The 14,178-nt window shown below is 38.0% G+C and overlaps 2 protein-coding genes across 3 annotated transcripts; both read left to right on the forward strand.

Annotated features, from left to right (window-relative positions):
• The first annotated feature begins 74 nt into the window (after positions 1 to 74).
• Positions 75 to 3,032, forward strand: polr2h (RNA polymerase II, I and III subunit H). Its single transcript, XM_020650850.3, has 6 exons — positions 75 to 276; positions 856 to 940; positions 1,393 to 1,476; positions 2,014 to 2,107; positions 2,249 to 2,332; positions 2,679 to 3,032. Exons 2-6 carry the CDS (start codon positions 868 to 870, stop codon positions 2,794 to 2,796), a joined length of 453 nt encoding a protein of 150 aa, XP_020506506.1. The 5' UTR covers positions 75 to 276; positions 856 to 867; the 3' UTR covers positions 2,797 to 3,032.
• A 1,358-nt stretch (positions 3,033 to 4,390) lies between these two features.
• mfsd8l1 (major facilitator superfamily domain containing 8-like 1) lies at positions 4,391 to 13,104 on the forward strand. Of its 2 annotated transcripts, none has more exons than XM_020650839.3 (12): positions 4,391 to 4,813; positions 6,180 to 6,365; positions 6,473 to 6,535; positions 6,697 to 6,816; positions 6,946 to 7,025; positions 7,115 to 7,445; positions 8,327 to 8,400; positions 8,549 to 8,762; positions 8,903 to 9,025; positions 9,249 to 9,379; positions 11,387 to 11,507; positions 11,732 to 13,104. In XM_020650839.3, exons 1-11 carry the CDS (start codon positions 4,738 to 4,740, stop codon positions 11,480 to 11,482), a joined length of 1,494 nt encoding a protein of 497 aa, XP_020506495.1. In that variant the 5' UTR covers positions 4,391 to 4,737; the 3' UTR covers positions 11,483 to 11,507; positions 11,732 to 13,104. The 2 variants fall into 2 exon arrangements, with proteins under 2 accessions (XP_020506495.1, XP_020506497.1); XM_020650841.3 differs by having other exon boundaries at positions 6,215 to 6,365.
• Positions 13,105 to 14,178: the final 1,074 nt, after the last annotated feature.

Here is a 14,178-nt window from a genome sequence, read left to right on the forward strand (position 1 = left end):
GAACAATTCGCCTGACTGCTTTTAACATGAACATTATTTATATGACTAGTTAGCAGCGTGTTTTACTTTTCGACCGGAAGTAGTAAGCATGTCAAAGGTTGAACACATTGTCCCCTGCGCGGTATTCTGTATCAAGAGTAATGAATGAAGTTTTACTCGAATGAGATTCCTGTCGAAAAATACAGACACGTTGGCAAAGAGAGAGAGAGAGAGAGAGGCAGCGACTGTGGCGTTTTACTGCGCACAATATAATAAAAGAAGTGCATCTCACCTGAGGTAAGCTGTGGGGGATTGTGTGCTTAGCAAGTGAGAGCTAACAGCTAGCCAGCTGAATAGTAGGAGTTGTAAGTAAACGTAATGTTAAGAAGTGATAGGTTAATTAAGCATGGATAAAACAATGACGTTGAATTAAAGGGTTATAACAACAAATATGGTCTGGAGTTTCATTTGTGCTGCAGGGTTTTCATTTCTGTAGGTTTGGTGGGAGAAGCTTTGTTGAGCTACACTTTGCTTCTTATAGATAATGTTTTAGTTTAGGAATAAAAAGGTGCTGGTAAATGTGTCTATTGTTACAAAGGCAGCTGTCAATGTGATCTGGAGATGCATCAACATTTTGATTTACTTTGAAAAGTTGAATTTGTTCAAAAATTAAGAGTGTTTTTGTCATTTTTAGCGTCTTAATTTGATCCATAAGTCTACTTCTTTTCGGTACAAGAAGGTCTTCCTCTTGTGTTTGTGATCTGTCTTTGCAATGCTAACTTTAAAAACACAGCACACTACGTGCAACATGAGCATGCCTGTTGTTTTTTATACTGACTGAATTATATCTACTTCTCAATTGCTTTGCATTCACAGACCAGGACAGAGATGGCTGGAATTTTGTTTGAGGATATCTTTGATGTGAAGGACATTGATCCCGATGGCAAGAAGTTTGACAGAGGTATGTAAATGTTCTTATTAATAAAAGAAATCAGGAAACAGTTAATATGTTATTGCACCTCTAGTTTGTGGGTCTGGTAGCTGGAGAGGTCCACTTGCCGAGGTGCCCTTGAGCCCCCCCACCAGCTCAGGAGCGCCCACTATGGGCAGCCCCCTCACTCTGAGACCTCTCCATTAGTGCATGTCCATAGGATCCTGTTTGTGCATGTGTGTGTGTTTCGGCCTATGTTTGTGTAGCATGTTTACTAGACAGAGTGTAAAAACGAATTTCCCCTCGCGGGATCAATAAAGTATAAAATTATTATTATCATTTACATAAGATCAGAGTATTGTATTTATAATGAGAAAACATTTTCAGTCTCTATCGTATATCCGGTGTAGTTTTCAATGTTAATCCGTGAGTTTAAAAATGCAAATGAACTTATCCAAATTGTGATTTGCCGTTTCCTGCAGTATCTCGTCTGCATTGTGAAAGTGAATCTTTCAAGATGGACCTCATCTTAGATGTGAACATTCAGATCTATCCCGTTGATCTTGGTAAGAAGCCACTCTTTTGTCCATGTGTACCATAAATCTAAGCAAAAGATTGTCACCCATTTAACTGTTGGCTAGCATCACACTCCAAATTCAACTTGTGTGTAACACGTTCAGAGATGGGCATATGGGCCGCTGGTGGCGCAGTGGTTAGTGCGCGCGCCCCGTGTATGGAGGCTGTCGTCTCAAGCGGGCGGCCCGGGTTCGCATCCCACCTGTGGCTTCCTTCCTGCATGTCATTCCCCACTCTCTCTCTCTCTCTCTCTCTCTCTCTCTCCTTGATTTCAGACTCTATCCACTGTCCTGTCTACCCATTAAAGGCACAAAAAGCCAAAAGTAAATCTTAAAAAAAAAAAGAAAAAGAGAGAGACAGGCATATGATAGTTTTGGTACAATCACCTTTACCTTCATTGTTTGACTTTTGTTTACAAACTCTGACATATGTGAGCAATGGACGTAATAACAAATAATGAAGACCTCTATCCCCTCACCCTCCATATCAGAGTGTTACATAAACCAACTGTGTTTGTACTCATTAAGGTGACAAGTTCAGATTGGTAATTGCCAGCACGTTATATGAGGATGGAACACCAGATGATGGAGAGTACAATCCTCAGGATGACCGGCCATCTCGGTAAGACATTCCTCCCTTCACATAAAGATGTAACATTACAAACAGATGCTATGAATCGGCCATATTTTATAAAGCACCTATATGTTGAATGCAGTGTTTTCTTCTTGTTGTGCTTTAATTGAACTTGGCTTACATTTACAGAGCGGACCAGTTTGATTATGTGATGTATGGAAAGGTTTACAAGATTGAGGGCGATGAGACTTCAACAGAAGCAGCCACGCGCCTGTGAGTGACTCTGCTTCGTTCAAATGAAACTTGACAATGTTTTACTTATTGTGCTCTCCCTACAAACAGTTTGCGTTATGATAAGTAAGCTTGCAATTTTTGTAAATCCATGATGAATGAATTGTTAAATTGACCACTAAAACATTTAATTTAATATTCAACAAATTGATTGACGTTAGCAACAGATAAATTATACTTCATTTTAAATATGTTTTGGTGATCAATTAAATGCTTTTTCATACTTGCATAAAGTGTTTCTTTGTGTGAACTGTCTATTTTTTTGTTAGTTTACACTCTATAACTGGTTACCATTAATCAAGTTGCATGGATGTGCTTCTTCTTTTAGCTCTGCCTACGTGTCTTATGGCGGCCTCCTCATGAGGCTGCAGGGCGATGCCAACAATCTTCACGGCTTTGAAGTGGACTCAAGGGTCTACCTCCTCATGAAGAAACTGGCCTTCTGAAACCCAACTCTGCTCACCCCACTTTACCAAGTTCTTTCAATTCTACAACCAACGGTGAAGTCACACACAACTGCAAACGGACCACATTTTTTTTTATTCCCTCGACTGGACACATTACACATTTCTTTCCTCAAAAGAAATGGACTACAAATTAAAGACTGCAACGCTGCAAAGCTGCTGCAGCATCCTCCATCTGCTGGTGAACTGTAAATAAAGATTTCTTTTATACAAAACGATTCTTGTGCAGTGACCTTGGATCACACCGTAATCAGTTTGTTTGGACATTTTTATTCTTTTCACTTTTTTTCTTAAACCTCAGCAAATACAAAGGTGCTCTTTCGCAAGTTGTGCAAACCTCCTTTCTTACTTGTTATCATCAAGAATGGGGAGTTCCTGGTTTACACGATTTCTCAATGTTTGGACTGCAGGCAAGCTGTGTGCTACAGAAAACAGGGCAGGGAAGTGATTTATAAAGAAACGGATACTAGCTGAGCTTATAGAGAAGGTAATATCATGTTAGAAGTTCTAAAGAGGAATTAATTCAACATTTTTACACTTATTCCTACAACCTATATTATGAAGTACTGACTTGTCTGGCAAGTCAGTGTCATAGACTGCAAATATTACGGTCAGTATGCAACCCACAAGGATTTAAATGCAATACACAGCTTAAAATCAATGTTCATTTTAAACAATCAACAATTTGGCAACAAAACTAAGCTGGTTTTGATCTGCTGGCTATCATCAAAGTGAAAAAAGAAGACCTATAGAAAATCAGAGGTCTAAGATGATTATGCATGTATAGTTACTGAGTGGCTGAAACTTTTTTTAAGCCTTCACTTCTGGCAACTATCTTAGCAATTTCAACGTGCCAGCTATGTAAAAAGTGGACACTCAGGAGATATTAAATTACGAGTGAAGAGGCAGCTTGTGTGCGACACAGACTTCTCTGTGTGTGTGTGTGTGGTAATGGCTGTCACAGGGTAGAGAGGAATACAGTTGATGAGTCACACAGGAAAGCTGTATACATTTTAATTCAGGGAAAAGCCTGCAGCTTTACTTGGGAGAAAGAACAGCAGAAACACCGTGATGTTAAAGAAAGAAATCTGCAAACCACAATAAGTTATTTCAAGAAAATACCCAAGCTTGGCGATCAATTATACATATTGAATTTACATTTCTGTGTTTTTTTTTTAAGATAATGTGTGAAATGTAACATCTTCTGCCTAAATGCTTAAGGCTGAAAACTCCTGTCAGAGTGGATCAGCCTTTAAAACATCATTTTCATTTAAACACCAGTGATCAGACTGATAGGTGTTTGTGCTTGTGATCAATTATTTATAATACTGAGCAGTTTGCTTACACAGCCAACAGGCTATCTTATCTCTTAAAATCCACTCATTTTATCTGGTAAATCAAAAATAAACCTGCAAACAAAGATTTACCAAATCACATTTTTTGAATGCCCATTCATTTAAACAAACATTTTCATCCGACACCCGACACTTGCACACGAATGTTGTGATAAAGCCAGAGTTCAGTGCGTGGGCTCCGTTCCCATATTTATTTCGGTCCGCCGGAAGTGATGTCGGTGAGATTTAACTGCGCAGGAGCGTCGCGGGGACGTTCCCTTTTGCAATGTTTGCAGGACAGGATTTGTGTTTTAAGCTTTACCTGCTCACACAGTTTACTACGCTTCACGGGTATGAGGCAGAAACACACGCAGCTCTGTTTTGACTATTCCCCTCCTCTCTATTGCTGAGACACGTTTAGTAGGCTGATATGTTTGCGCCGCTGTCTGCATTCAGCTCTAATTGGAAACACTCCTCTGGTGATTATGTGACAGCTTTCAGTGATGATGCGAGAATGAACATGCATCTTGGAGAATAATGAAGACGGTCAGAGAAAAGTAAAGCAAGAAGTTTCCAGCAGCCAAACGCGATGGATTACCGACAGAAAAAGAGGTTGACATTCCTTACCATAGGGCTGTTGTTTCTTCTAAGCGGGATTGAATATGGTAAGATTTATTTAAGGTGTTTTAAAGTGGGTTGTTTTTGTTGAATGACTCTAGTTCAACATGTTTATTAGTATGACAAACAAAGACATTTTATTATAAACATTCAGCCTTAATGTTACAACGTGGACATATACTAGTTTATGCATGTGAAAGCAATTAAAGGGAACTTAAAGTTATCATGTAACCTTAAGCAATGTGCCATAGTATTTTTCTAATGAGTAATATAGGGCAGTGGTTAAAGTTGGTTTGTTATTCATTGACACACCTTGTGTTTTTAAGGACAGTGGGACTTTCTTGTTTGACAGGAAATTTAGTTAAGTGTGTACTTAACATATATAATATACTTTTCTTTTAAAAGGTTATAGCTGAAGACTGTTGTCAGGAATATAGATGTAGTGAGACTGTAAATAAACAGGATGTAGTAAGGCAGGAGTGACTGAACAAGCAGCTTCATGAATTGAAATAAATTGAATTTGTAGGGTTTGTTAATTTGAGATGTGTGTGTCATGGTTACTGACAAGATGTCTACCCACATGCAAGGTTTATTTTTTTTTTTTACCCAAAAGTTCGAAATACACTAGAATCTGAATCCAAAGCACACATTTTGGAATTAGTCTGGAATTTCACAGGTTATAAAAATGTCTCAATAGCCAAAACAGGACCAAAGATATAGAACCCCAGAATCAGCAGCATTGTTGTAGAAGTACAAGATTAAACTTCTTTATCATGAAGTTTTATCTCTCCCACATATACAGACTTCTCTGTGAGGGAGATATCAGCAAAAAAAAAAAAAAAAAGTCTGGAATTTGTTGTTAGCATGTTTTATCGTGTGTCTCCTGACCCAAGAATTGAATTTGCATTGCGTTGGGTCAGCAGTATCCTTTGTTTATTGTTTATTCTCTGTTCGTGCTCTCACCACTCTTCTGTACAAAGGCCAAACAAACAAAAATATAACTATATGCTTGAATGACAGAAGAGAAGTGACGATAGATAGACGTTTTTCCCTCTACTTGTCTATCATGTAGAAGAAGAGAATCTACAGAAACATGTGAGTAAAAAGGACAGGGAAGGCAGAGCCAGTTTGAGAAGCCTGCTTATGCTTGAGCCAACATCTGCCGGGTTAGGCTGCATGCACTAGATGTGATTAGGGTTGATTTGATTTTTACACAGATGACTCAGCTTAACCGAGAATGATAGTGTAGGCTCAGGAGATTTCAAAGAATGTGTTGGACAATCCTATGTGTTGTGTCTAGAATATAAGCAGTTTACCAAGTCACGTAAAAGTACAGCATAAGAAATGTAATTACTTGGAGTACTTCAAAGGACAAATTACAAAAATAAATTCTGCTTACTTCCATCTCCCCAGCTGTAATATTGCCCACAATATGGATGTACTTGCAGACTTTGGAGGCAGCACCATACTTTCTGGGTTTGGCCCTATCAGCGTTCAGCCTCAGTGGCCTCCTGACAGGACCGCTGTTCGGCCACTGGTCTGACAGAACAGGGACCACCAAGAAGATCATCTTGTTTGCCAACCTTTTTGAGATTGTCGGTGAGTGCATGCCATAGATAAAATCTCCATTTGTTGCTCTATTTGAGATTTATTGGTTTACGTGACACACTTATTTTAATTTTTAATTTTTTTTTAACTCCCTCCAGGTAACTTCATGTACTTTATGGGTTTCTCCAAGTGGCTCTTATTGTCGAGCAGGCTGGTGGCAGGTACGTTTCCACAAAGCGACACTTTGACTTGAAAAGTTGGTATAAAAGGATAATAATGTAGCTACAAATTGGAATTAAAGACTGAAGTGTCATTTGAGGCTTCTTATAGCGGATAAGTCCTGCAGCTGCTGTTTTACAGTTTTACTGTTGATGTTTTTCAGGCATTGGCGCGGGAGCTGGTTCTTCTATCTTTGGCTTCCTGACCAGAAGCACATCCCCAGAGGACCGAGCCACAGTGTTTGCTGCTGTCATGGCATGTCGTCAAGCTGGCCTTCTGATTGGTCAGCAAGCCACTGCTTCCTGATTGCAAATACCAATGGCTGTTTGCTCACCATTTCAGTTCATTTGTTTTTGAATTGTACAGTTTATTCATCCTTGACACGCATGTTTCCTTTTTGTTTGTGACACAGGTCCAGCATTTAACATCTTCCTGAGGTTGTGTGATTTCCACTTGGGTCCTTTTGTGGTCAATAAATTTACTTCACCAGGGGTAATGTCCAACACATGGTAGTATATCAACTTACCAAAACATATTTGCCTCAAATAAAAGCTTCAACACTCATCTTCCACCCCCTGCAGTTGTTCATGTGCCTGCTCTGGACTCTCCTTCAACTGGCAGTGATCTTCATGTACTGGGACCTACCACCTCTAGAGAGAGGGAAGGCCAACGGGAATTCAATAAGCCACAACAGAGAGGAGGAGAGTGAGCAAGTGGAAGAGGAGAATGATGAGGAGAAGCCGCTCATGGCATCGCAGGAGTTGGGGGGGTCTTACGGCTCAGTGGTGTCATCGAACCCCACTTTAAACCACAACTCTGAAGTTTCCAACCATATCTCTCCACCCCTGTCTCCTGAGCCAACCCAGTCCCATGAATCTTCCAGCCCCTTTAAGAACTTCAGCATATCCAGAGGTAGGTTGTTGACTGTTTTTGTCAAAATAGACACATTTTCTTGATATAATTTTAAGTTGGGAATCTCAAATGATGCTGTTATAATGGCTTTCTAATGTACAAGTAAGTTGTTTAGATTAAGGAATCTGACAAATCTTCATTATTTCACCCCCTCTCAAATAATATTGGGTCAAAATTCATCTTAAACAAGCTTATTGTATGACCCAATAGCTACTGCTGGAAGATAACATGTAATCTTCTTGACTGATATCACAATTGGATAGTGTCGCAGGAGACAATTTCAATTTGTATATTAATGATTCACAGTTGATGGTGGTACATTCAGCCAAAATAGAAAGTTAAAACAACATATCTGATAACCTATTAACTACTGTGAGGAATACTGCTAAAGCTGTTCAACAACTTACCAGCCCTTGTTACATGCTACCCAGTAAAACTGGAAATGTGAAATGTGTAAAGTCCTTGTTAACAGTATAGCTAGCTAACAGCATTTTACATGTCTATGGCAGTGTTAGCTTACAAAAGGTAATGTTAGCTAGGATTCTGTAGTTAGCTAGCTATTGTCTTTTAGCCATACATACTTTTTGAGTAACTAAAGGTTTGTTTTTTACCTTGCAACCTGGCGTAATATGCCTCAAGATGTTTACAATCTATTATATTTTACATTGCCCATGAAGAAGAAATGCTAAAGTTTTGCCAGATTCCTGACTTTGATATGGTTTGCAACCTGGGACAAAGCAGTGTTACAGCATCATTGAAGCAGTTTGCACAGTGCTGGAGAGAAAAAAATGGCCGCCATGAGAATATGCACATTGACTTTTAGCAATGAGCTAACCAGCTAACAAGTCGGTCAGGACCTGAATCTCTCTATAAACCTGCAGAGTTCCTGAGAGAGGAGGTGGTTGTGCTGCTGGCTGCTCAGTTCATCACTCTCTTCAATCAGACAGCGCTGGAGGTAGAGCAAATACACAAACAAGCACACATAGAGACATTGTATGATTCTATGATGATTGTTTCTTCTACATTATTCTAAATGACAAAAAATATCGGATAAGAATGTTTGATTACTGTGCAATAACAACCTCAAACCATTCACTCCTCAGACCATGGTGACTCCAATGACACAGAGGTACTTTGGCTACGGGGAGCTGGAGAACAGCGTGATGTACTGTCTCTGTGGCATTGAGGTGATCGCTGGATTCCTGTTTGTGCGCTGGCTCAGCAAGCGGGTTGCTGAGCGAGTGGTCCTGGCCATTGGCCTGATCATCTGTAACATCTCTGGTGTCTGGTGCCTCATCTTCTTGGCAAACCCAATAGGTCAGACAGCACAAAACAAAGTCCTCACACAGATTTTCACCAACAAAAGCGGATCGAGTCACAGAAATTCTAATATCAGACAGTATGGTAAGCTGTGTCATGCTAATTACCGCAATGTCTTTTTTTTTTCTTTTCTTTAGGTGGGTTTCCATGGCAGCTGACTGAGTTCATCATTGGGGTGTTCTTGCAAGTTTTAGGTTTGCCATTTGTAGCTGTGGCTCAGGTTTCCCTCTTCTCCAAAGTTACTGCAGAGAAAACACAAGGTGAGAAACGCTGCTCTCTAGTGGAGAAGGCGATGCATTGCATGTTGTATGGCAGTCCAGTTTTTATAGGTTTTTTTTGCTCATTGAGGCGTCTGAGTAGAATTGAGTGGTTCGTATCAAGTGTGTCTCCAACTCACTAACGTGGGTTTCAAAGCATGTCAACAAAACAACATGTAAGTAAAACATGTAACTTTGTTTGATTATTCTTATGTTTTGCTTGCAGGTTTCAGTCAGGGTGTGCGTCGCTCAGTGGGTGGTCTGGCCACCATCCTGGGCCCTCTGTGGGCTGGCGGCCTCACTGAGAACATGTATATCATGATGGGAGTGATGATGGCACTGCTGGCCATACTAACGGTATGATAAAGGAGATGTAATGTGATTAAAGAGAAAGAAAAACAACAACAAAAGATAGTGCCCTCTGCGTGTACGCTGCAAATTTGTTTGCGAGCTCGCCTTGAGGATCCACCAAATTTGTATCCCAATCTAGCCAGTAGAGAGTTGGAGTGAGGTTATAAAACTATTAAACAGCAAAGGCACACTACTGATGGCTTACTGATCATGTGCAGTGCCACCAAGAACTGTCAAACCTGGATAAACATTTTATATTGTTATGTAGATATTTACAACTTAAAGCTTGCAGGTAAATCGTGTCTAGGATCAAAATGGTTAGATGTTTTCATGTGGTTGTAAAATGCTGTATGGGACTAAGCAGCTTGTAAAAATAGAACTGAAAGTGTGAAGATCTTGTTAAAGAAAGAAGTGAATGAAATGCTTCCAAAGAAGTTCAAAGTAAGCCTTTTCACCCCAATTTGGGGTCATTTTAATGAGTCTTACTTATGTCACCCTCCAACACTGGTGTTATATTAAATCATGGTTAGGCAAAGTAACAACAGTCCATGCTTCCATGAGAGACAGACAGAGAGAGAGAGATTAATCTCAAAGCTCTTGAATGTATTTAATACTCTCCACCTTAATGACAGAGTCTCAATCAGCTGTGAGTTCCACTTCAAACAGATTTCCCTTTCTGACAGAATGGGGAGGTCCCTTTCATTATGTGTGTGGGACAAGAGTATTCAGCCTTAGTTTGAGGTGAAACCTTGATTTGAAGGAATTATAATATTTCTGGCATTATTGTCGTGTACAAATTTAACCAAATCTTCTTAAGTGGAGCCTTTTTTATCAAGGTTTTATTTTTTTCAAAATTACATCACAGATCCAAACAATTCTTAGTCACACTGTTAAGTTTACGGTATTGAAAAAGTAGTATTTCTAATGTTAATTTCTGATTCAAAGGTTAACAGATATTCTGATTTCACAGATCCCTCTCTGTAGTAGGTCACTCTTCTAATTCATGATGATCATTGCTAATGTGATAAATCCCTATCCCCTTTTGTTTCCCTTAACCCTTTCACTGTTTGTTTGTATTATTAAAAATAGCCATCTCTGTTTGTTTCCCCATATTGTCCGCACATACAAAACACAGGATATGCAATGGTTAAAATAAAACCCCATGATTAGGGTAAATGTGGGTCATTACTGTTTCAAGCTAACGTTGCAAAGGGAGTTTTTTTTAGCAGGGAGAATTTAATTAGGAACAAATAGGAAACAAACAAACCACAGAAAAGGGTTTAAAGTTAGGAATAGGAAATTTGAGTTGACATCTTGTAGCCGGCAGCTCTTCTGGCATTTTGAACAAACAAAAACAACAAAATAGCTGTAATGGCTGTAATGAGGCGTGTGCAAACCACAGCCCCGCATCGTAATATTTTCACGATCATTGAAGAACGGAAAAGAGGAAGAGGAAAACAAAATAAATTACTGTGTCTGTGAGCAAAGTACAGTGTGAGCACTTCCAAACAGGTACAAGGAAGTCTGCCTTGTGCTTCTTTCTTCCAAATTGGCCCCGATAGAAACCGCCTCGTCTTTTGTGTGCTTCACTGCTTTTATTGTAAAAGGACAGACTGACAGCTCTGAAACAGGAGTTTGTGATTCACAGCATCAAGCCTGAAAATGTCAAAGATCAGTCAGTTGTCAGGGTTCACTTTACACAGCTGAGTGAAGTAAAGTGCTTTGTTCAAACATGCTCCAATATAAACAACAAAAAAATAACGGCCTCGATGCACCAAGGCTGTTTGAACATATAAAACCAAAGAAAAACTTGATTTTAGCCTCTAAATGTATTTTTTTCTCAGATTTGAAAGAACTTTTTAGGACATTTAACTCTCTCTCTCTCTCTCTCTCTCTCTCTCTGTTTAAGAGATATAGAGAGATCATCGTAAAAGCTGACTTGCTAAAGTGTTTATTGCCTTGTTTTCTTTTTCTTGTTTTTCATGAGATGTGCTCTGATATTCTCTATTACAGTTGATGCTGGCTTTTTCATATGACCGGCTAGTTGCACCCACTACAGAGGTGCACGAGGAAGAACCGGAGAACTGTGACCAACCAGCAGACACTTGATGCAGTATAAGAGAGAATATGGAAGGTAGCTTTTGCAAATATTGTAACTCAAGTAAAAGGTAGAAATGTCAGTTTTTTTATATAGCAGATACTTTCATCTACAGTCACGTATCTGTGTTGTATTAAATTGTGAGTTTAAATATATAAGGCATCACAAATTAGAATGGATTCCTGTAGTTTGTTTTTTATAACAGCTGTATGTACAGCTTTTCTGTGTCTCATGCAGTATTATTTTCCCTTTTCTCTCAGTGCATGGTGGGAAATTCCCTGTCCGTCCCTGACAGTCCGTCCACTCTTCTCTTTCTGCGTTGGGCCCAGCATGCAGGGTGATAACACACTCCAACAGCTCACACCTCACCGTCTCCTGAGTGCTTACTGAAGCTTGGACCCGTCAGCTTTTGGTTGCAAAGGCCGATCAAAGGCAAAGTACTGAAATGGTGTAAATGTATATTTCCCATGGAAATATAGAATCCTGCTAACACAGCATGGGCAGGCTTTGGATGAAGATAGTCATCATCCCTCTGTGTGCTACTCTGAGTGTTTGGTAGTTCATCACACATTTTGACTGTGTTTCTGCTCATGCAATACTCACATTGCAATAAGAGAAGAGTTCTGTTTTAGAACTTTCCAAATGGTTGTGAATTCATTTGACCTCTGTCCTTGTGCTGTAGGACAATAAATAATATATTCAGTCTTCATGCGTGATTTATATTTTTTTGGGAAGAGGTATTTAAAATATTCATTATCCCACTTTAAATACAAAATGTTGAATTTTTTTGAAAGAATGTTGTCTTTCATACCTTTCTTTTGCAGCTAGAAGCATTATGGAGCATTAAAAGTGAAATATTCAAACTCTAGTCCACATTTTTCTTTCCTGATGCATCAGAAGGATCACCATCTTCATGAAATGTCATTTCTATGCACTTCTTTATTCACAAATCAACTATGTCTGATATAAAGATATATTCTGAACACATTCAATTATTAGCAAAACAAACTAAGGCTTTCTTCTGTACAAGTTATATTCATTCACTCCAGTGTTGGTCTATGTGTTACTGTGATTAATACCTTAAATATGCATCTTCCATTAAGTAGTGTGTCGAGACACTGTCAAAAACAAGTACCAGCACATACGTGGGTTTGAACTTTTTGTTGTGCCACGACCTTTCAAACATTATGGTAATAAATTATTTCTCCAGGAAACAGTAAATTATTTTGAATGAATGTTGTCACTGTCAATAAATTATATTAATATTAAAAAAAATCCAAGCTTCCATATATCTTTCAAACCTTAAATGACCATGGATGTAAAAACTGTTTTAGTTTGAAGTAGATCTAGGACACATTATCAACACTGGAGGGCGCTCAAACCCTTCCTATCAAAGCAATTCCTCATCCATCACTGCTCAATCTGATACTCTGTGAGAGTCACAGTTGAACCTTTTTTGGTCCAGCAAAGGATGACAAATACAATATTGTTTATTTTGTTATTAAAAAAAATTGAAGATCTTGTTCAGTATCTTTGTTTTGTTTGCTTTATTTTTTAAAGTTTTAAACTGGACAAAAAGTACTTAATGAACTATGTGGATATTTATTGCTTATTTATTTGTATGTGTGTGTGTCTGGTGTGTGTGTGTGTGTGTGTGTGTGTGTGTGTGTGTGTGTGTGTGTGTGTGTGTGTGTGTGTGTGTGTGTGTGTGTGTGTGTGTGTGTGTGTGTGTGTGTGTGTGTGTGTGTGTGTGTGTGTGTGTGTGTGTGTGTAAAAAGTATTAATGTTATTAGACACTTCAAATAATCCTACTACCACAAATTCCCTTTTTAAAAGTTACATGTAAACCAATGATAGGCCTACAAGTTAAAACAAAGAAAAGCTTTTTTAGAGACTTTAAGTTTATTGTAGCATTGAACTTTTGTTTGGTGTTGTGATGAAAACAAATGATTTAAAGAATTATGAGAATAAGGCAATTTTTTCTCAACACAATTTGTGATAAAAAACAAAAAACAAAACAATGATTAGGCTATTCCAGGAATATAAGAGTAATACTCTTTTGGATACAATAATGATAAAACATTGTTTAAGTAATAACACATCATTTATTTTGAATTTAACATAAAGTTGACTAACATTAGTTTTCTATTAAGGGCCGTGAAAAAAAACGACTGGACTTAAATAAATGTAGTAATTGTGATCAGTTGACATGACAGTCACAATAAACCAGCGTTCAGTTTTTGGTTTTATAAATTAATTTATTAATAATACAAATATTGAATGTTTATGTTGGCCTTTTGCATACATTTTAATGAAATTAAATAAAACATGGAATAAAAAGAACCAAAGCAGTTAATGATATGTTTAACAATAATAAAACCTGGAATTTAGAGTTTTGTTTCATTATACCATCAAGCATTAAGCTTTTATTTGTGAATACAGAGAGTAATTATGTATCATTTAAATTAAATTAAAAAAACATGTTATGTTAATATGATAATGTGATTTATATTTAATTACACTTTTAGTCAATTATTTAAAAATATTAGAATTCTTTTCATTCATTAAGGTTGAATAATGTCTTTACATGTATTCATTCTATTAATATATACATTTAAAGCACACAGACAGTCTGGACAGAGATTGTTGATATTAAATTGATATGTGTTATTACATAATATTAAAACTTAATATAGAAATACAATTA

The sequence above is a fragment of the Labrus bergylta genome, chromosome 6, assembly GCF_963930695.1.
Source record: "Labrus bergylta chromosome 6, fLabBer1.1, whole genome shotgun sequence".
Lineage (NCBI taxonomy): Eukaryota > Metazoa > Chordata > Actinopteri > Labriformes > Labridae > Labrus > Labrus bergylta.